The sequence below is a fragment of the Uloborus diversus genome, chromosome 5, assembly GCF_026930045.1.
Source record: "Uloborus diversus isolate 005 chromosome 5, Udiv.v.3.1, whole genome shotgun sequence".
In the NCBI taxonomy this organism is placed as follows: Eukaryota; Metazoa; Arthropoda; class Arachnida; order Araneae; family Uloboridae; genus Uloborus; species Uloborus diversus.
The window spans coordinates 168,453,499-168,474,857 of record NC_072735.1 but is presented as its reverse complement, the minus strand read 5'-3'; the positions used below and the strand labels follow the sequence as shown (position 1 = coordinate 168,474,857).

The window sequence follows — 21,359 nt, the reverse complement described above, 5'->3', positions numbered from 1 at the left end:
AGTTGAATGAAAAAAAAAAAAAAAAGAAAGAAACCTGACTACGTGGACAGCTTATATAACAGGGACGACACATCCCAAAATTCCGGTTGCAGTTATAAGATCAGCAGCAAATTAACAAAATCAGAGGATCATTTGTTACAGATAACACATATTTGCTTGATAACTGTTCACAAAGTGTCGCGAGTGAAGTTAAGAACTGCTAAATCAGGGGTGCCTCCCCCAAGAGAATGAGTGCACCCCTAAATATTGCGAAGCCTCCCCCCCCCCAAAAAAAAAGAGAAACATATCCTTCATAACAACTCTTCCAAAAAATTTCAATAGCGCAGTCTGCGCCATGACCCATCCCTAGGTGGGCATCCCTGGCTAAATTTTTAGTCAGGTAACTCGTTCCAACTCAGTTTCGACAGCTGATGAAGCTCAACTGAAAATATTCAAAGGGTTAGCGAAAAGGATGAGCATATTCTGCTCAATAGAGATGATAACACAATCGTTCTTCCTCAAATCTTCCCTGTGAAATAAAAAAAAAAAAAATGCCACATCACATACACTTAGAGTTATTTGATTGACATGTGCTATTTTTGACTTTTATTTTTTCGCTTACGTATGCTGAAGCGGCGAGATGTTCGATGACTTTGTACAGATGAATACAGTAGAGAGGCGCAAATACGGCATTTGATAAACCGGACAAACGTCAAATCCGGAAACTCGGACACACCTTGGGAAGTCAAAAAAAAAAAAAAAAAAAGGGCGGGGAAACCTGTTGCGTGCATTCCCGTTAACTCAGAATTTTTTAATTCTGCCAGTGTTTAGGTCCACATTTTAGGCCGGGTCTGAGGGGTTCCACTTTATTATGCACTAGTGGTACCCGCACGGCTTTGTCCGTAATAGAAAATTAAAAGGTCTTTTGGTTCGCCTGTATATTTACAAATAATGTATGGTGAATTTTCTCGCCAATTGGCTTGTGCCCATGTTACGGTTCCACGTAATGATAATTTCGTAATTTACTCGTCCATCTTATGAGAATTTTGTTCTTAAAATTGGAATAGAAAAAGAACCCAATCGAATTTTCGAAAAATCGCTTTGAGGTGCACAACCCCATGCTACAAACTAACTTTGTGCCAAATTTCATGAAAATAGGCCGAACGGTCTAGGCGCTATGCGCGTTACAGAGATCCAGACAGACAGAGATCCGGACAGAGATCCTGACAGACAAAGAGACTTTCAGCTTTATTATTAGTAAAGATAAAGATGACGATATTCACAAGAGCTACAAGTGTGCTGCAAAGTGCGCAAGTGCACAAACTCTTGTGAAGAATTCGCTATTTACTAAGAGAAGAGGGAGAAATTGCTGCATGTGTTAGAAGCTTGGGGAGCTCAGATGGTAGAGTTTTGTATCGGTAATTCAAAATTCCTCGGTTTGATTCCAGGTTCAGGCGGTTTATCGCTTTTCTCCTTCATCTTCATTTACATAATATCGAATGATCGAGTAACGTTCCTGACGTCATCAACAATGAAACTCGCTTCAATGATAATTTCATAATATTTTTTGGTAATGTTTGACAGGTAGGGAAATGCTTTATTTTGAAGACGCTAAACAGGATCCGGTATACACGAAATACGCCGCCAGCTCAGTCAATTCCAGCCGAGGACTGCAGTTTCGTGCTGGAATTGACTGAGATGGCGGTGTATTTCATGTATTTCTGCCTTAGTCCTGGCTATAGGGCGGTAACTTATTGAATAAGGATCCGGTATCTGAACTGTTTCACTGGTAAGACTGTCACTTTAGGAGAATGAAGAAACGAAAAAAAGGTCAACAATGAACGCTACCTACTGGAGTTTAGGGTTCATCCACTGGAGTTACGGTTAAAATTTCAACTATCAAAATATCACCAAACAGGCAATTGTTTCGTTCAAACGTAGAAGCAATTTTCACCCGTCATACCTTCACGGGCGATTTTCTAGTTAAGTAATAATAATTGCAATTTACTATATGCAGAGTCAGTGGTGGGGTTGATGACATCGGGGCCTTCCTGCACAAAGTCCGAATAGGGCATTCTTTAAAAGATAATCCTCAATTTTCGATTCCAGTTGGAAACTCGGATGTCACGGATTCCGCACGCACTGTAGATTCTTATACCTTCAACAAGAGACATTCGCACATGATTAGAATTTAAAAAAAAACGTCTTCAAAATACACTTGAGCAGAATGTGAAACCATATCACGTGTTCCAAGAGACATTACGAGCGTTTTCCGTATATGCTTAAAATAAGAATATGAGAAAGTCAGTCAGCAAAACTGATTGATGGATTCACTGTTTTTCTATGTGTCGGGCTATACTTCAATCTTTGGATACAAATTGGCAATGTGGTTTTCATTTATTAACTCAAAGTTAAGGAGACGTCAGTAAAATTTAAAGATTAATTCGATGCTTCGGTTTGTAGAATAAAATTTGAAATTCTACATACGTTTAATTCTTAGAAATTCCTGCTAGCAAACAGCCATAATGAAGCACAGAGGATATTGGTAATTACTTTTACCATCCCAATATTTTCCGAAGAGAAGGAGTCGATTCGTAACTGACGGAAGATTCTATCGCGAGCTATTTTCAAGTTCCAATAGGAGCATGACAAATGGGAACAAAGAGGAGGTCGTGATTGTTCGATTGAAAACTTCAGTATGAGCTGAAGCTTCCATCTTCTGTGAACCAGGTGGATCTTAATTGCTTTTGCAAATAGCCTCTGGCGGGACTCCAGAACGAGGAGAACAAAGCAGATGGCCCCTCATTCTTCCTTCTAAAACACCAAGTGTCTTGTGAAGCAAGGACAGAAACAAAAAAGATGTGGCTTTCCCTCTTTTGTACGGGAATGTTATCTCACCGCGAGTGACGACAGTGAACATGTCGATTACTGATATCAAATAGAAATACGTGAGACAATCATCTTATATAATTAAAAACTGAGCGCATGTACCTATGTATCTATGTATGTATGTATGTTCGAGTTACTTCTCCCGAACGCAAGTGAACTGACCATCGAACCAGGTATTGATAGATTCGTAATTTGCCCGGCTTTATGTTTCGCTATTTAATAGCGGCGACATCAATTAAAACTATTCGCAACTCCAATAAACTATAGAGGGCGCTGCAGCCATTGTTTAATAGCGGATGGAAAAGGTAAAACAAACAAATGCCGTAACTTATAACTTGCTTTGACGCTTAGTGAATGACAATAATTTTTCATCGTGTTTGTGGGAAGCTTTTTTTTTCTATTCTTCTGAAAATACATTACATCATAAACTGTCTGAAGCCTGTAATTTACCCCAAAGAAAACAAGTAAAATGGAATGTTTTACCTTTTTCTTTAGTATTATTAATCTCCGCAAGGTAACGTATTCGAGCTCTGAAGTTGCGAATTAATTATGACTAGCTGCGTTGCCCAGCTTTGCCCGGTCTACCTCGAAAAAAACCATTGCGTCAAGTGAACAGGATTAAATGAAAGAAAAAAAAACATCATGCAAAATTTTCTCGCCAAACAGATACTAAAATACTTTCAAGAAATTAAAATAAAATGAGAAAGATGGATTTAAAAGGCGTAACCATGGAAACACAAAATAAAATAAGTTTAAAAACTGAAAAAGAGAAAGATGGAAATAAACAATAGATTCAAAAAGCGTTACCGTGGAAACGCAAAATAAAATGGTTAAAAACTTGGATAGAGAACAGATTTTTGAACTTAATTTAATTCGCTTGTAACTTTTTTTTCTAATGGAGATACAAGGTTAAACTTTCGACCTTAGGTCGAGTTAGATCTGGAGTAAAAAAAAGCAGCTCTTTCCAATGCTGTCGAAAAGAAAACTGTGGGACAATTCCTTCACTTTTTATTGATGGATTTAATGAAGAAAGTAGTGCCTAAATTTCAGCTAAGCCTAAAAAAATTCGAGCTAAAAACGCAAAAAACTCCCTCCGCAATTAAGTTAGAGCATTGAAACAAATTGTGTAGAACGCGGAAAATTCTTCCCTTTCCAACGATATATAATATTACTATTTGCGAGTAATTTTGTACCCCCATATTCGGGAATGTATGTGAAAATTGGGCCTAAATTGGAATAAAAAAAGAACTATTCATCGAATTGTTTTCGAACTGGTCTGCAAACCTTCTCAGGACTTAAAGGAACAAACTGAAAATTTCAGCAAAATCGGCCGGGTAGTTCTCGAGTTTTGCGAGTTCAAACACACAGACGCTTTTTGGAGACTTCATTTTATACTATGTAGAGATACTTGGATTTCGACATAAAATCCCTAATTTTCGAAGGCTTTCCACCATTCAAATTATTATTCAGTGCTGCAACTCAACTTTTCGTAACAAAGCTTTTCTTAAAATTTGTACTGTAAAGAAAATCATAGAGAAGACAGATCTGTTGCCATTTTTTTTCTCGAACATGAACAAATAAAATTCTGGCTTTTGTTTTGAGGCTTTTCCTGTAATCGGAGGATTTATTTACTTGATTATTTTTATTTATTTATTTTTTTGTTCAAACTTGATTGTTGAACACGCGTCACTTGACATAACTTTTATTTTAGAAGTAGACCGTGCAAAGTCGGGTGACGCAGCTAGTTAAAACAATTACTATATCAGCAAGACAAATATTCATCTAGATTTCAGTAACCCACACAAAAGTAACCACATCACTTCAGATGATGGGAATTGCATATACCAGTGAAGCCTAACCTTTTTTTTACCCATGGACATGGGAGAATACGGAAAAATAAAGAAAATTAAAAACCAGTAGTTGTTGTTATCATTACTAGCTTCTTTTGTTAAATGCATCCGTTTTTCAGGAACCAATTTCTGAATATGTTTAACTCCTAACTTGTAACATTGTCTTTGATCGTGATTTTTGATTTGTAACAATAAACGAAACAACAGACCACAACGGATCAGCTTTGCGGGCCGCATGTGGCCAGCAGGCTGTAGGTTGGGCACCACTGTCATATACGATAAACGTTAATAGGATTTGATCCCCCAAGTTAACGAACCGCAGCTTCGCTGACACCTTGCATTCTTCTTATTTTCCCCCTTTTTCCCCTTGTAAGTATACAGCGAATAAATTAATCAGAAAAAAATAAAGTTTAAAAATTTTCAAATAGTTCTCAAGTCTAGGAAATAATACTTTTTGACCTTTTCTTAACCCGTAACAGGGGACGCGAGGTCTCAAAAACCACTCTATTTAAAAAATTCTTAAAAATCGTGTAATTAAGATACATTCCTGTAATTTCCCTCAGATGTTCTTTGAAAAGTTATTAGCACGGGGGAAAATATTTTTGAACTTTGAATCGAAAAATACCTTTTCCGAGGAAATTTTGCTAGAGTCTTAAGATTTTTCGAGAAAATCATATGCTGCAGTCAATAACTAACTACTCATAGTAAAAATGAATCTATTATTTATTAATGACTAGCCGCCTGCGGCGACCAGCTGGTTCGCCTTCTTACGCCATTCGCCTTTTATGCAAGCAGCCACATACGGCGCCTGTTTGGCTAACTTTACCTTTTTACTTAGCGTTTTGCCGCCTTCGGCGGCTGTTTAAATAAATTTGGCAGCAGTATTAATCAATCCATCTCTATCTTTTTTTGTGCAATTGACATTTTTATGCCAAGATTGCCGCCTTCGGCGGCTATCTACCTTGACGATCCACCTCTATTTATTTTAACCTGCCCGCCCATTTCATAATAAAAACAAAGATCACTCAAAAAACCGCTTTTTTTTTTATTTAAGTTGAGCAAAAAAAAAAGCTTTCTCCAAAATTCCCCGTAGTGTGCAAAAAGTAGCGTTTGACAAAGAAAAGAAAATCTCGCTATTTTTATTGAATTAAATGCGCACAACTATGAAATGTTTCTTTTTATAGATACAGCAAAACGTCCAGCTTGGGGGTGGGGGGGATGGAAAAAGAAATAAATGCAATCCCTGAATAAAACAAAAAAAGGAAACAAAAAAAAAAAAAAAATCAAGCGCTGCCGGAAAAACACGTGGTCATCACGTCATAAAATGTAGAAGTAAGCTATATAGTAAAAAAAAAAAAAAATAAATAAATAAAATAAAATAACTGTTTGCGCTTAAGATTCTGTCGTAAATATCGAATCGAAATCCAAGTAGTGACGTCAGAGGCATAAAGGAATGAAGAACCTTTTTTCGACCGATGCGTGAAAAGACATGATGTGTTCAGCTTAAAAAAATTGTACAAAAAAAACTATTGCTTATTCTTAAAAACTTTTTTCTTCTGAAGAGGGCGAAATGTTTTTACTATTACCAACTTAAATTTTAGAAATGAGGCTTTGATACTTTTTGCAGGATGATATTAGAAAAAAATAAAACCCGGGAAAAACTGCACATTAAAGATTTTTTCAAAAATTCGTAAAAAATACAAAAATTGCTCTGTCTTCAAATTTTTTTCATTCATCATATTTAAAATTAAACTTCCTACATTACAGTACAAAAAATATTTGTGTGGTGCGATTGGTTCAGGGTCTGTGAGGTAAAAAGTACTAAAAAGTGCAAAAAAACACATAAAACATTAAATAACTTTTTTTCTAATTAAAATATCAAAAATCGAAGCCCGAGGTGCACATCTTCGGCAAAAACAGCACCTGTATACCAAATTTCATCTTTCTAGGCCTTGCCGTTTTCCCGGGAAGCGCGCCACACACACACACACAAACATCTTATTTTATTATATGTATAGATTTCAATTTGGTTGCTTAATATATACAGAACATTTTAGTACCAGAAAATTGATTATATCAAGTTATGGGAAATTTTTGACAGCCCTTTAACTATTAGTATTTCGCGTCGTGTTTCGAGGAATAATTTAGCCTTCATTGTCCCTAGAATATCATTGCTTAACGTTTGTGAACATTTCAAGCAACTCTCAACTTCATCTAGAATATTTTGCATCTCCTTCCGCATAACGCGAATAAGATAAATTTACCTATATCCGCGGCTCTAACGTTAAGTGCCTAATGTCTACTACTGCTGAAAATAGTAACACTGAAGGGGAGGTGCAGTCTCACAGACCGCTTCTAAAGAATGCAATGAAATTTAAACCAGATGCACTCGCCTAAAGATACTGAATAAGCAAGGGAGGTGTGCAAGGTCACAAAACAAAAAGCTATTGGGAAAAACCATTCAATCGGACTGAAAATGAAATAGAGATGATCGGATGAACTTTTGAGCGGGGTTTGTGAGACCGCCCCTCCCCTGTTAAGGGTTAAGCCAAAACAGCAACTTCGTTAGAAACTAGTTGAAAACTTGCGAGAGACAGAGGAAAAGCCATAATATAAACTTACTTTTACACAGGACCACCATAAAAAGCAATTTTCGTTTTTTTCCCTTTTGTTTTCCATTTCTCGGGCATGAGATTGCCAAAAAGGGAAAAAAGGGGAAATTCATGCAAAACAGAAAATATGGAAAAATGCATGCAAAATGACTCCAGTCACAAATTCAAATCTGTTCGACATTTTTATTGGGGACAAAATTGGCAATTCTTAGAAATTGGTTTTTGCTTATTATCTATTTTTATACCTAATTCTTCCACAAAGATTTGCCAAATTTCATATGTGAGGCACGTAGAAATGTAGATGTTTAGGGAGGAACTTAAAAAATTCCCTGGATGAAAACGTTTTTTTAATGTCAGTCTGGCGGAAAAATAGTTTTTCAATTTGGTGTCAGTATTCAAGAATTTGAATTTGGTTAACTGTGGTATACATTTTCCACGTCTGAATATTTTTTTAATCCACTAAAACTATAAAAATGTTTTCAATTTCAATAGAATTTTAAAATCATAACGGGATCTAAATTTTACTTTGAATTGAAACATATTAAAGTTACATTGCAGGGGCAAATTCAGAATTTTTATCTTCCTACCTATATTTTTTTTGTTGAAAATATTACCTAATATTCTATTTTTGTGGGGGGAAAATGGGGCATTCTATTTTTGTAAAAGTTTTTTTTATTCACATTTTGTTTTCGTGATTAACTTATTTATCTATTTTAACCAACATTCACCATTTTTGAAAAATAAATTCGAACAATCTAAATCCGCCAGTCGCAATGCAGTTTTGGGGGCCTATTTGTCAATTAAAGAAATATGTAAAACATTTTTCTGTACATTTTTTAATCCTCTTTGACCTTCAGGCCCCGTATAGTAGTGGAAGCCTCTCGCAATTGCGACATGGTAAATCCGCCAGTTTTTGAAGCATACAGTTTTCGATTGGTATCATTGAACATAATATCGGGGATAATAGATCCGTTTCGCGGGCCTCATATGGCATACAGGCTGTAAGTTGAGCACCACTGGTTAAGAACTCTTGATCAAGTCACCTTTCAAACAATAATAACGGGTGACATGGATCAGCTACGCAGGCTCCATATGGTCAGCAGAGGACTCAATGCGCATTTGGGTCTCTGTGAAGTCCAAATGCCAATCCTGTGGTCAATCTGGGTGACGTACTACAGTGAATATTGAAGAATGATAAGGGCAGGACTCTCAGGCTACACCAGTGGAAAAACTGATGCCATTGGTGTAAAAGAAGAAAAAATATCAGTACAGGTTAAGACTTTGCATCAGATGGCAAAAATCAGCATTAAAAAGTTGGTCTGTCGAAATGTTGGAGTATGGTCTTTTTTTTTTCCGGCCATGCACTATTGACGCATGACGAGATACAGACTTATGCACGGCAATACATGCATAGCCATAAAATAAAGATTTCCGCTGAAAGGTAAAAAACGACATAAAAAAGAACAGCAAGTCGAAGACCATCCTTCAGTCAAGTAAGAAGACGAACTCGAAAAGTAATTTCCACATTAACAAATTTCCTCTATGTTGCATCTTCAATCTTGTCTCAACCCTACAACGCTTGTGTCTCAGTCAAGCATCGTTGACTTGCAGCGAAAGAAGAAGCGACAATTTTCGCAGAAAAGGCACAGAGCAAGTGACGCCGATGACAAAAAAAGGGGATGCCAAGGTAAATAAAAGCGAGCGCGGCCGTGGGACGGATAACACTGCTATTAATAACATTACAGCTTTTAACGGATGTTTCAAGAATTTCCACCCAAAACAAGAACAGTTTTGTGTCCCAAACTGCTCACTTTTCACATCTGTCTCACGTGTTACGAGATACTGCACAGATCTATTTCTGGGAGGATAATACGCTGTTTGGGCCCACCTGACAAACGCAGAAATTCATCGAAGCACGCACAAACCTAAAAAGTCAAAGGGGGAAAAACACTTTAGGCTTGAAAAATCATAACATAACATAAAAGTTTCCCCAGTGAGTCAAAGAATGCAGACAGAGCTAGTCACATAAAAGTTTCCCCAGTGAGTCAAAGAATGCAGACAGAGCTAGTCTATATATACAAAAAAAAATAAATAAATAAATAAATACATTAATTACCAACACTAGCACAAACTGATCATTCACTCTTACACCCATCCTGAAGCCAGCGAACAGCCCGTGATTTCAAATTTTTCCGGGGGGAGGGGGGCAAAGGGTGCATACTCAATGCAAAGTTCAACGGAAAAGTACCAAAAACCGCGCCCACTTCATACATAAAGCCATTAATTTTTCAAAGCTAAAAGGTAATTGACCCTCCCCTCTCCGTCCCCCTAAATGACAGGCCATCAAGCGAATGAGGATTTCGGTATCTTATGAGTGTTTTATAACACTAGATTCAGGGTTCCTATGTTGTCTACATTTTTGTAAAAATTCCGGGAAGCCGGAAAAAATCGGACAAAATGGAGTGATGGAAATAAACTGATTTTACGTATAAAGTTACTGGTATGATGCAAAAGAATTTTACATTACTTTATTTATTAACAATAAGAATCAATTCATACTTTAAATGTGTTATTTAGTTCAAATATGACAACTGTATATTGTCACAATCTAATTAAAAAAAACACGACACGGTTAATTTTAGGCAATTTTTCACCGTAAAAGTGATTGAATTTTATAAATGAATCCAATACTGGCTAATAAATTGATTTTTAGTCAAGTTTGACGCTCAAATTCAGAATATTTTGCGGCTGTAGACTCTTAATTTAATCACGAGAAACAGCTCTCTACCTCCCCCCCTCAAAAAAAGAGGGAACAATTTCTATGGGGAACTACAGCAGATTTTAAACCACAATTACTGTAACTTTTAAATTATTCCTTCAAAAATTTTACTTTCCCTTAGTGAAAAATTTTCAACAGCCACGTTTTGTTTTTAGTTGCAGAAAGTTTTTCTGGGAAAACTGCAGATAATTGTGTAGTTTTCTTGTTTCCCACCCGCAATACACGAAGTTTGTAGAAAAACATTGCTACGAATATTTTTATTATCTACTGTGGGCTGTACATGGGGTAGACATGTAGTTTAGTGAAGAAAAATCAAATGAAATAATACTACAAACGACAAGGCTTGGATTTTAGAATCGTTAAGTTATTGGATTAAATCAGTTCCCGTACGACCACTACAATAAGGCTCGATTGCGTAACAATTTTAGCTTCCCTTTCATGTATTTTTGGATCATTACGTCTGTTAATGAAATTCAGAATAAAACTCATTAAGAGCTCGTGATTAATGAGGTGACAAGAGGCAAACTCATTTAGTAAAAAACGAAAAACCCCGTTATCTATGATAAAAATAGATAGTAAGAAACCAAAGATGCTTAAAACAAATCAAAGACGAAGTTAGAAAGGAAAAAAAAAACCGGTCAGATAAACAGCTGCTGAGAGCTAATATACACAATCAAGAGTAGCGACCCGGGGTTTTAATTTGGGGGAAGCGGTAAGTCAATGATTAGGAGAGAAGCCTAAAATAACCTCAGAACAAGAGAAATGCAGCTCTTCAGATAAAATTCAGGCTTCTGAAGTCGTATTTCGAGTTCATTTAAATAATTAAGAAGTAAGAACTGGTTCTTTCAAAGACTTAAATTTCTAATTTAAAGGTTGTAAAACCTTGTTGGTAAGGTGATCAATTTCTAAACAATATCAGTGACGTCAAAACACATTAACGAAAAAAGCTGAAAACGCCTTCACAAACAAAAACGTTAAATAAAATCTATGGTAATGGTGCTTACTCCCTTTTCCCGCTTTTGCTTGCTTATGAAATTAATTGGTAACGTTTATGCCTCATTAGGTACATTATTCCTGGTAGATTTGGTGCTTTTTATCGACACCCAAGCAGTTTCAAAAAATTTTCGAAGTAGGTTCTTTCGAAGAGGCGGGGGGGGGGGGGGAGAATCTTCATCATGATCCCCCCTTTAAAATGGTAGTTTTTATCGGTCCCTGGGTATCAGACAGTTATCTTCGCCAGATTCTCTTCAGTAACGGACTTGGGGATGTTTTGGATCAATGTGCTCGCGAATAAACCATACTTCTGCAGGAGGTAAAGATCCTTCTTATGTCAAGGTATGTGGCATTAATTTTGTCCCGTGCCAATAGTCTACTTTTGCGATGTACCTCGGAGTAAAGAGGATGCTTCAAATGTTGGAACTTCATCAAAGGCACATTAGTGTCCCGAGTTGCCTAAGAAGAAAGACCAAATGGTTCTTAACGTGATGAATAGCCGACGTTTATTTCGATGGAAGATGGCACGACTTGAGGAGTGCAGGTCTACTGACAAAAACATGTGGATGCTGGCATCTTCTGCGCTTGCCGAATCTACATGTTGGTTAGCTAATGAAGTAAGAAGCGAATATTGAAAACAAGGTTTTTGAATGAAGTTTTTTGGCATTTGTACACACACTTAAACTCTCGTAACAGTTGGAGGAAACAGCAGACTCCCCAACCTCCATCCTTCGATTGATAGGGCCCATATTTTAGATTAAAATACATAGTGCTGTAGTTGGAAAACAAAATATTTGGGAAAACCGGAGAACTGACCTTGGGGTTTGGGAGACTCACCAAAAGAAAAGGTGGCTATAAAGGTGGCATTTTAAATAATTTCCATTGCATTATTTTTACAATAAAAAACCAAATACTTTTTGGGGAATGGCCGTCACCCGCGTTCCTTCCTCCCAAACTACAGCATTGACTATAGCAAGAAGTTAGATAGATTAAGTTTAAATGATAGTCCTACCTTCATGAATGCAATTTAAATGATAATCTCTTTATCTATATACATAAGTGGCTACTTCTGTATGTAAGTATGTCCGGGGTAATCTTCAAAACTGCTGGACGGATTTTAACCATTTTTTCACCATAGATAACTACATTATTAGGAAGCAACTTAGGCTATAATTTATTCCTAAAAAACTTAGTTTAAAAAATTCATGATGGAAAACAGTAAATTTCATGTAATTTCCCCATCAAATGAATGAATATAAAACCCACTGTTACAGAAATTCGTTGCCTTACAAAATTTAAATTGTGGCATACGTCAGAGAGCACATAACTTAACTTTGCCCCCGAACCTTGATGTCCTTTTGGTTCATTGGTTTAAGCACTGGGGGGGGGGGGGGGGGGGGTTAAGCATCACAAAGGTCCGTGGTCAGTGGCGGATTGGTTAAAGGAATCGGCCCTGGCATAAAGGGATGACGCGACCCCATAGCTTATATAGATACTAATTTTTACAAAAATGATTGGGAAACGATATCACTTAAATATGAGGAAATTATTCAAAAAAATTAAATACTTTCTTTAAAAAAAAATTTAATAGATGGAATTCTTTTCTGTGTTTTAATGGTGAACAATTGATACAAGATAAGCTAAACCTTTGTTTGTTAAAAAAAAAAAAGGCGATTGTAACAATCTATTTTTAAGTGCATGCTGCTGTATTGATTATTTCCGTAATGATATCTTCTAACATTACTTCAGTTAGAATAGGGAGGTTATTAGGGGGGCGACCCCTTAATTTTTTCAAACACATGTATCAATACAGAGAGAGATAGGGAGAAGATTGATTTTCTTGCATGTGGGAGTCATTAAATATTAGCATTAGAAAACTAATTGTAAGTTTAACATTGAGTCAGAAATATGGGGTCCTGGGGTCTCTCTCCCGGAAAATTTTTCAAATTGTAGTCCAAAAAACGCAATTTTAGATTATCTCTGGTGATGTTAGGGAGAGGGAAGTTTGAGGGTCCTCCTCCGGCAATTTTTTGGAAGTGAAACTCCGAACTTGCATTTATATATTATCTTCAATTATGTTTGGAAGATGGTGTCCGGGAAAATTTCAAAATATTAGCTCTGAAAACGCAGTTTTAAAAGATTTTGGGTGATGCTAGGGAAAGGAGAGATTATCGAGCAACATCCACCGAGAATTTTTTTTGAAATTGAAATCTTAAAAAGGTGATTGTAAGCTTTTTTTTTTGATAAAAACTAGGACATCGACAGTTATTCAAAAGTTAAGTTCCAAAAACGAAACTTTTACCGACCTTCGATGATTTTAGGAGGAGGAGTTATGGCGAAGCTCTCCTTGGAATTTTTTCGAAACTGAAGCATTAAAAACGAGATTTCTGACGTGCTTTACTGATGTTGTAGAAGGGGGGAGGGGGGTGGACTTTCTTTGAAATTGTTCGATGCTGTAGATTCGAAAACGGAGATATAAACGATCTTTCATAATGTTACTAAGAAGAGTGGTGTGTGGTGTTTAGATTTAAATTTGAGGTTTTAATTTAATTTCTGTGAATAGGTCAAAAAAATCTGTCATTATGTTATGGGAAAAATAGGGATTTGAGGGTTTTCCACGTTTTTTTTTTTTTTTTTCAGATTTAAACCCGAAGAAGATCATTTTAGACGATCTTCGATGATATTATGGGAAGGAGATGCTTAAGGGGCCTCCGAAATGTTTTCGACACTGATTTCTGACGCTCTTTAATGATGGTGTGGGAACGTTTCTTGGTCGATTGCGACGGAAAATACTCTCCTCGAAGTTTTTCGAAGCTGAAATCCCAAATACGCTGTTGTAGGCCATCTTTAATGACGTTAAACTAAGGAGTGGAGTTCGGGAGTTTTTCCCAGGAATTCCTTAAAAAGCTAAGTTTCAAAAACGCACTTTAAGCAAGCTTTGGTGACTAAAAAGGAAGATATAAGCTTTTAGATCCCTCTCTTCTCCCCTTTTGGCTACGTCCCAATCTTCTTTTATTTATTTTATTGATAAAAATATGAAACACCCTCCAACAGTGTTCTCCTTCAAAAAAATTTACATTTAGATTTTCCATAATAAAATTTTAAATTTTCAGCCTAGTATTTTTATTTACTTGAAATGTAAGCTATCTGCGGAACTAGGTAAAGAAAACTTATCTTGAACTGATCTGGTGCTTTGGTGACCTTAAATAACCTTAATGACCTTTGTTCTTTTTTTTCACTCTATTTTATTTTAAATATCATTCCTTTTTCACCTCTTGATAAAGTTTTGTTTCAATTTTCAATTCATACACGATTTTCACATTCAAACACTTGGAACTACTGGTGTGACTATTAATTTCAATATTTCCAATCTCTCTCGCTATATTTTAATTTTTCTTCTAGTTAAACCATATTTCGGGGGCCTGTGTATTTTTCTATATACATAACTCTGATTTTCAGGATGATATTCTTCATTTTAAAAAAATAGGAAAGGTAAATGGTAGGAAAGGTCGGTGTGTCGGCGGCCCCTGAGGATCATATTTTTTTTATATAATCATTTTTAAACTGAAGGGTCTTCAACCGTGGGTTTGAACCCTTCGAGGGATATTGAGTGAGATAAACTGAATATTTTATTTTTTGCAAAAGAAAATGTTAAAAACGTTTAGCAGGTCTTTACTTAAATAATCTTTAAATTGCAGAATTTTGGATGCTCCAAATTGTGTTTTAAGATTGCATTTTCTGTTCAACCTTTATTGAAGAAATTCTTTTTGTCACTTTTATTGCAATTGTCATGGACTACAATTCATATGAATTGCCTTTCATAAGTAAAGTAATGTGAATTGCAATTCATAGATAACATTGAAAAATGGACAAAAGTGTTTCAACTTTTAAATACTGCCCTTGTTTTTCTGTATTTTATTGCATTACTAAAATGAAATTGGCGACCCATTTTTGAAAATCTGGTAGCACTCCCACGACCCCCTTAGCGACGGCCTTGCACCTTCCATCCGCGGGCTTGAGCCCTTGCGTAAAGAGGTATTGAAGCTAGAGGATTTACGTAGCGGTATTTACATTTTACAGTAGGCAGGGTAGACAGGGCAACTGATGGGCCCGATACATGACCGGCCCGTTGCCCGCCGGGCGTATCCGCCGCTGGTTGCATTTTAAAGCAATTGTGAATTGTCATTTATAAATAAAAGCCTCAAAGAGACCAAAAGTATTTTAACTTTTTACGACCGCTAAGGTTTCCCTGTTTTTTTTTTTTTAAATTTATTCATTTATTTTTTAATACACTACTAAAAATATATTGTCAGCCCCAAAGCCCGACCAACTAAAAGTAAGGCTCTAAGCCCCCATTAATTTGGAGGCCTCCTAAAGACTGCAGTGTTTGATTTAAATTTTTAAAGCACGAATGCACTTTTGGGGGCCTTTTTGTCTAATCACACAACTATGTATAAATCACTTATGTGCATTTATGAATCCTCTTTTGCCCCCTCATAATCGTGACCAAGTAACTTCGTTATTGGCAGAATGATTAAAAATTCCCCTTTAAAGAAGTTTTTCTCCAATTAATAAGTCATAATTTTTTATTTTTTAAAAATACATGTATTTTTCACATCGTTGCAATGCTATGCATAATTCTTTAAAAAATGTGGGTCCCCAGGCCTAGTTAGCCTGTGTGGTAATCAGGCCCTGGGCAGCCCCATTTCAAAAATCCCCCCATCGCCCTCTTGTGGTGACGGCCCTACCTCCCTCCACCCGCAAGCTCTAGTCCATGCGTAAAGAGAAGCTGATGCTGTGTTTTGCGAATTTGCGTTATTCTACATACATGCGCGTAATTTTCATTTTGCTGTTAGTAGACAGGCCCGAAAGACTTTGCTGTTAGTTGATCGGCCCCAAGCACGACCGGCCCACCGGGCAAATGCCCGGTTGCCCGCCGGCTGTATCCGCCACTGTCCGTGGTACAAATCCCGACCCGGACAATCATCATCCACGTCATGGTGATCCGTACCCCACAAAATATTTGGAAATTCTACTTTTTTGCACTCTTTGGGAAACATGAGACTTGTGTGTGTACTATTTAATTAAACAAATAAAGTGCAAGGTTGTTTTAGTGATCTTTGTTTTTGTTAGTTCATATTTTGGAAATTCTTCCAATTTTCATATGCTCAAATGTCGTGCTTTCGTTTGTAACTGAATCCTATTTGGTTCTTTATACTTATTGCTATTTTACTTTTATGGGTAAGGAAGAAGATAGATTTTTAATCACGTCAAAGCGGTGTGTTTTGAGTTCTTTCAGTTAAAACAAAAAACGAATGAAAATAGCGATTGTTTCTCAAAATTATTACTGACTCAGGCAACGCCGGGTATTTTTGCTAGTAGTAAATAACAGAAAGGTTTCAAAGAAATTCTGGAAGAAAGTCTGTGGCGGGCCTGTGTTCAGGAGACCCCATAGCACCTACAGCCTTGAAATTTTGTACAAAATTAATCCGAGCCCGGGGGGGGGGGGTGCACTTGGGGTTTTATTTTATTTTTTTTTAATTCGAATTAGTTTTTTTTGCAATTAATGTTTTAAGCTCACATTTCGCGTAAATTTACTATTACTGCCTATTAAAGGGGTGAAAAATTACTTGCACATATAATATTATATATCGTTGGAAAGGGTAGAATTTTCCGCCTTCTACGCAATTTGTTTCAATGCTCTAACTTAAATACGGCGGGAGGTATTTGCGTTCTTAGCTCGAACTTTTTCAGGCTCAGTTAAAATTTAAGCATTACTTTCTTCATTAAATCTATTAGTAAAAAGCGAAGGAATTGTCCCGCCGTTTTCTTTTTGACACCACTGAAAAGAGCGTCTTTTTTTACTCCAGATCTAACTCGACCTATGATCGAAAAACTAAGATTCTATCTCTAAAGGAAAAAAAAAATTACAAGCCGTTAAAAATAAAGTTCGAATAATCTCACATCCATTAAAATTATTGATGTTTTATTGTTTTATTTGGCGTTGCCATAGTTACGTCATTTCGATTCGCATGTTTCTTCTTTCTTATTCACAAACTTTAAGGGTTTCGATTTTAACGGAAAATATTAGGCTCAACTCAATTCAAGCATCGAGATTAAGAGCAAAATATATTACTAGAGGCCACGAATATGAAAGCGACTTTTCAAACGTACAAAACTAGTTTTCCCATGCATGCCCCTTTAGCCCTTACGGCTTCTGCAAATTGATATAAGTTATTTTGAAACCCGAGGAAGGGGTGCTTTTTGATCCAAAGGGAGCTCATAACGCGTTTTTAAAACTGTTTCTTTCTTTCTAATAGACGATTTAAATCTTTGCGAATCAAATACGATTACGAAGCAACCTTCGAGGGTTGGTGAGCGTTAGCGAGCAGGGGCAGAGCCCTCTAGTATATTTAAAATAATAAAAATTAAAAAATACTAGAGTAGGCCGACTAGTGAATGAAGATTTCGGTGCAATTTTATTTTCAAAAACTCATAGAATCTTCAAAAATTGTAGCATTTGTAACATGACAGAAAAAAACACTTAGATGATACATGTAACTATATTTTAAAAAGTGGGATAACTTTTATGGTTCTGCATCAGTGCCTCAACCAAAGTCTAATGAACAGCCCTACCATTGAGCAAACACAGTATTTCAGTATTTTTCTAGTCGCTTTCCTTCTGGAAATGAGTAGAAGAAAGTGTCGACTGCCAATTCATCTAAAAAGAATGTTTTAAAAACCTTATTTTTCAAAAAAAAAAAAAAAAAAAAAGCCGAGATGCTCATTTACTGATCGGTCTACTCTATATCAAATTTTTACACATTTACTTATTCATCAGTCAAAATATTTCTTACCTTCTGTACAAGAAAAGGGTACCTTCTATATCTGTTCCTTCCTAAGGATGGAGATGGGGAAAAAAAAAAGGTTTTATTTTCTATGTTACAAATATAAAAAACTACGAATAACAGTTATTGAGTTCAGTTAACCAGAAACTCGCAATAAAATGACAGAACACTTGGGGATATGTTAGGGAAAACTGGGGACAAACAGGACATACTATGTATTTTTACACTATGAAACGGCTACATCATATCATGTTCTTGAAATGTTTCGTTTTCTTTCTTTTTCGATAAATAAAACATTTCCCTATTCAGAGATAAAAACTTGAAATTATAGTTCTTTATTTTCAACGAGAATTTGACTTATTTTGTTAAATGCACTTTGATCATGACTCTGTGGTCTAATGGGACAAATGAATTAAACTACTGTATATGAAATCAGAGACATGTTGATTGCTTCACAGAATGAAATGATTACAGAAACCAAAATTCCACATTATTTTCCAAACAATTAATGCAAGATGTACTTCGCAGTGTGACATGCTCAATGTTAGATAGTGTTAGCAAACTTTCAACATCATTTGCTTTATGAATTCGTACAACACGTCCCAGCACAGCATAACAGTATTTATTCCAGTTGTTAAGGGGATTTCTAAAGCTTTTGCATGTTGATATGCCAATTTTCTGTATTCAGCAATTGTTAATCCATAAAGCATTTTAGAGGCAGTAATTAAATATTCTATCCAAGATTTTTCCTTGTTCACATGTAAATATATGCGCGATTTGAAACGCATCTACGGTACAATTAAAGGTTTTCCTTTCATCAATAGTTTCCTTAACATCAGCTAAGCGTCTAAAGAATGTCGTTTTTTTTTTGCCATAGTTTTCAGCTGTATCTCTAATAGCAGAGTTCAGTAATATTGTACAAAAAAAAAAAAAAAAAAAAAAAAAAAAAAAAAAAAAAAAAAAAAAAAAAACCGGCTAAAGTTGGGAAACACGGTGTAGTTCTGATTTTTTAATGTGTTGTTTGGGTCAGTAAGGGTAGTGTAAATCTAAGTTTGCAGTTTTTATAAAAATTGTGCTCGCTGTGTAATTCGCGAAAAACTGTTAAATTTTCGGACTTTTTTTAGTTTTTTTCTTTCTAACCTCCGAAAGTAAGCAACTTTTTATCCTAAATGTAATACCCGTTTTAAAAGCGCATCAAAATTTGAACAATTTAAGCTCAAGTGGCACTCTGTACGACCAATAGTTTAGGAGATATCGTACTTCAAAAATTGGCCATTTTTGGGCGGAAAAAAAAAGTGCTTCGATCACGTTTCAGGCCAAATATCGACATAAATTCCTACTCAATAAGAAAAAAAAATGATTTGTTGTTACAGTAAATTTAATTGGCTTTCCTTCAAGCCAAAAACGAAGTCTGTAGATTCAAAAGTTCTTTTAAATTCGCAAAACAAACAAATAATCGAAAAATTCGATAGTTGAAGGAATGAGACAAAACACTTTTCAAGACAATATGGAAGATCCTATTATAAAAAAAAGGGGGCAGAGAATGATATAAGTAGACTCTAGTGTGTGTTTATACAGGTTATCTGTGTTGGGGAAACACGCCGATTATGAAGAAGAAAAAAATAAGCCAATAGTTGACAGCCCTATCCAGGTAACGAAACATTCCTTCCCCCTGCGTATCTATTCCTTTCACATTGATGAATTTTTGGTCGCATTCCGTTTTTTGACTAGAAAAACTACCTACCGAGTTTTATTTTGAACAGAGAATATTTTTGATATAAGACGAATTCGTAATGATTCAAAAAGGGCCTCCCTGTACATTTTAAGTGCAATATTATCGAATGACTATACTTACTGAAAAATCATTCAAGCAGAAAGAACGGAAAATATTGATTAACCAAAAGGCTTCCATTTTTTGACTAGCACGTCTCGAATTCCACGCAAAAAATGCTCGCCTATATTTACAACAGATCTAAACAAGGGACTGTATTCAAAGAATTTTTTTATATACACCGAAAAAAAAAAATCACGTTTTTTTGCGAATCAATAAACTTTTGCCTAGTTTGTGAACATACTTGTGTAATGAACTAATGGAAAATCGAAAAGAAGAAATCCATAGTAGTAACAAGTTAAACAATTCAGCTGTGAGCTTTTTTTGCTGAGTTTAATGAATTGTGTTCATGTTAAACTTTATTGGAGAACTGGAATGACTCTAGAGCGGTTGTACTGTCTTTGGATACACCAGAACGACTGCGCCCTATAGTAATATGATTATATTTGAGGCCCCTAGTTTCAAAACCGGATACTTGCAAAAAATTCGATTTTCTTTTTTTTTCTGTTAATTTTGTAGAGAATCATAAGGCCTATTTGCCTGCTCAATATTAGGTTCAAAAACCGCTTCTTTCCCCCTTGAAATGGGGCGGGAAGGTCTGCCTCAGTTTCAAAACCGGACTTTTACGTCTCCTGTAAAATTTGGTTTTCTACAAGTAACCGGTTTTGAAACTAGGGGCCTCATTTGACTTCTCAACATCAGTGTGCCTCAGAAGAAGCTGTTTTCCAAATCGTGTAAAAAACGACGCCTCAATAATGAGTTGCTCCCTAGGTTTGGGCTTGAGGGTATTGAAAAAAAAAAAAAAAAAAAAAGAAAAGTCAACAAGAGAAACAGATTGAAACATTATCTGAACCGCAATCGAAAAAACTAGATTTCAACAAATCATGACGTTGATAAAGAGCATGTGGAATATGGATCTACTTTTTAAAAAAAAAATTGCTGTTTTTGTCTCAAACATTCAAAATATTTCCTTCCCGAAAAGTTCCAGTTAATTTGTATTCAGCTTTATAATTTTTTTCCAATCGAAGAAAAATGGAATAGCTCTGAGATTCGTATTCTTTCTTCACACAGTTAGTGGATGTGATACATCTTCCCATGTCTGGCTAAGAAAAACAAAACTGCGGTGTTTTTCAAACGAACCGGTGTTCTGCTGACCAGGCTACTATAGCTTTCCTTCTTGTAGTGAGTCACGAAGCTTTAGGCGAAGCTGTAGAGATGGAGTTAATTGCTCTGTATGGAAATGAGGTATCCATCGATATCCTGCGACAGTATTCAGTTCCACCTGTTCCTCAAAGCAACATGTAATGCAACTATGAGCCGTCTTTGTTAGTCTTCAACCAAAAGAGTAGCTTTATTTCATTTGTTTCGCAGGTAACGACAAGAAAACAAAGGTTTGGCAGAGGAGAAGGATGCCATAGAGTGGAGTTGGTCGAAGACCAACGTAAATTTTGAGATTGGTTCGTCACCCCCCCCCCCCCCCCCCCCCAATCACAACATTAAACGAACCAGCTTCACCCGTCCTTTTTAGATTTCTCTCATGTTTCTGCAAGAAGGGATACATTTAAGCATGCTGTTGTT

General features: G+C 36.0%; 1 protein-coding gene across 1 annotated transcript in view; it reads right to left on the bottom strand.

Moving 5' to 3' along the window:
* LOC129223268 (mRNA-decapping enzyme 1A-like) overlaps positions 1-21,359 on the bottom strand; it is a 51,592-nt gene that overhangs the window by 16,836 nt on the left and 13,397 nt on the right. The window contains exon 2 of the mRNA XM_054857834.1: positions 17,960-18,000. Within this exon, the coding sequence (XP_054713809.1) occupies positions 17,960-18,000 (41 nt within the window). The remainder of the gene's footprint in view (positions 1-17,959; positions 18,001-21,359) is intronic.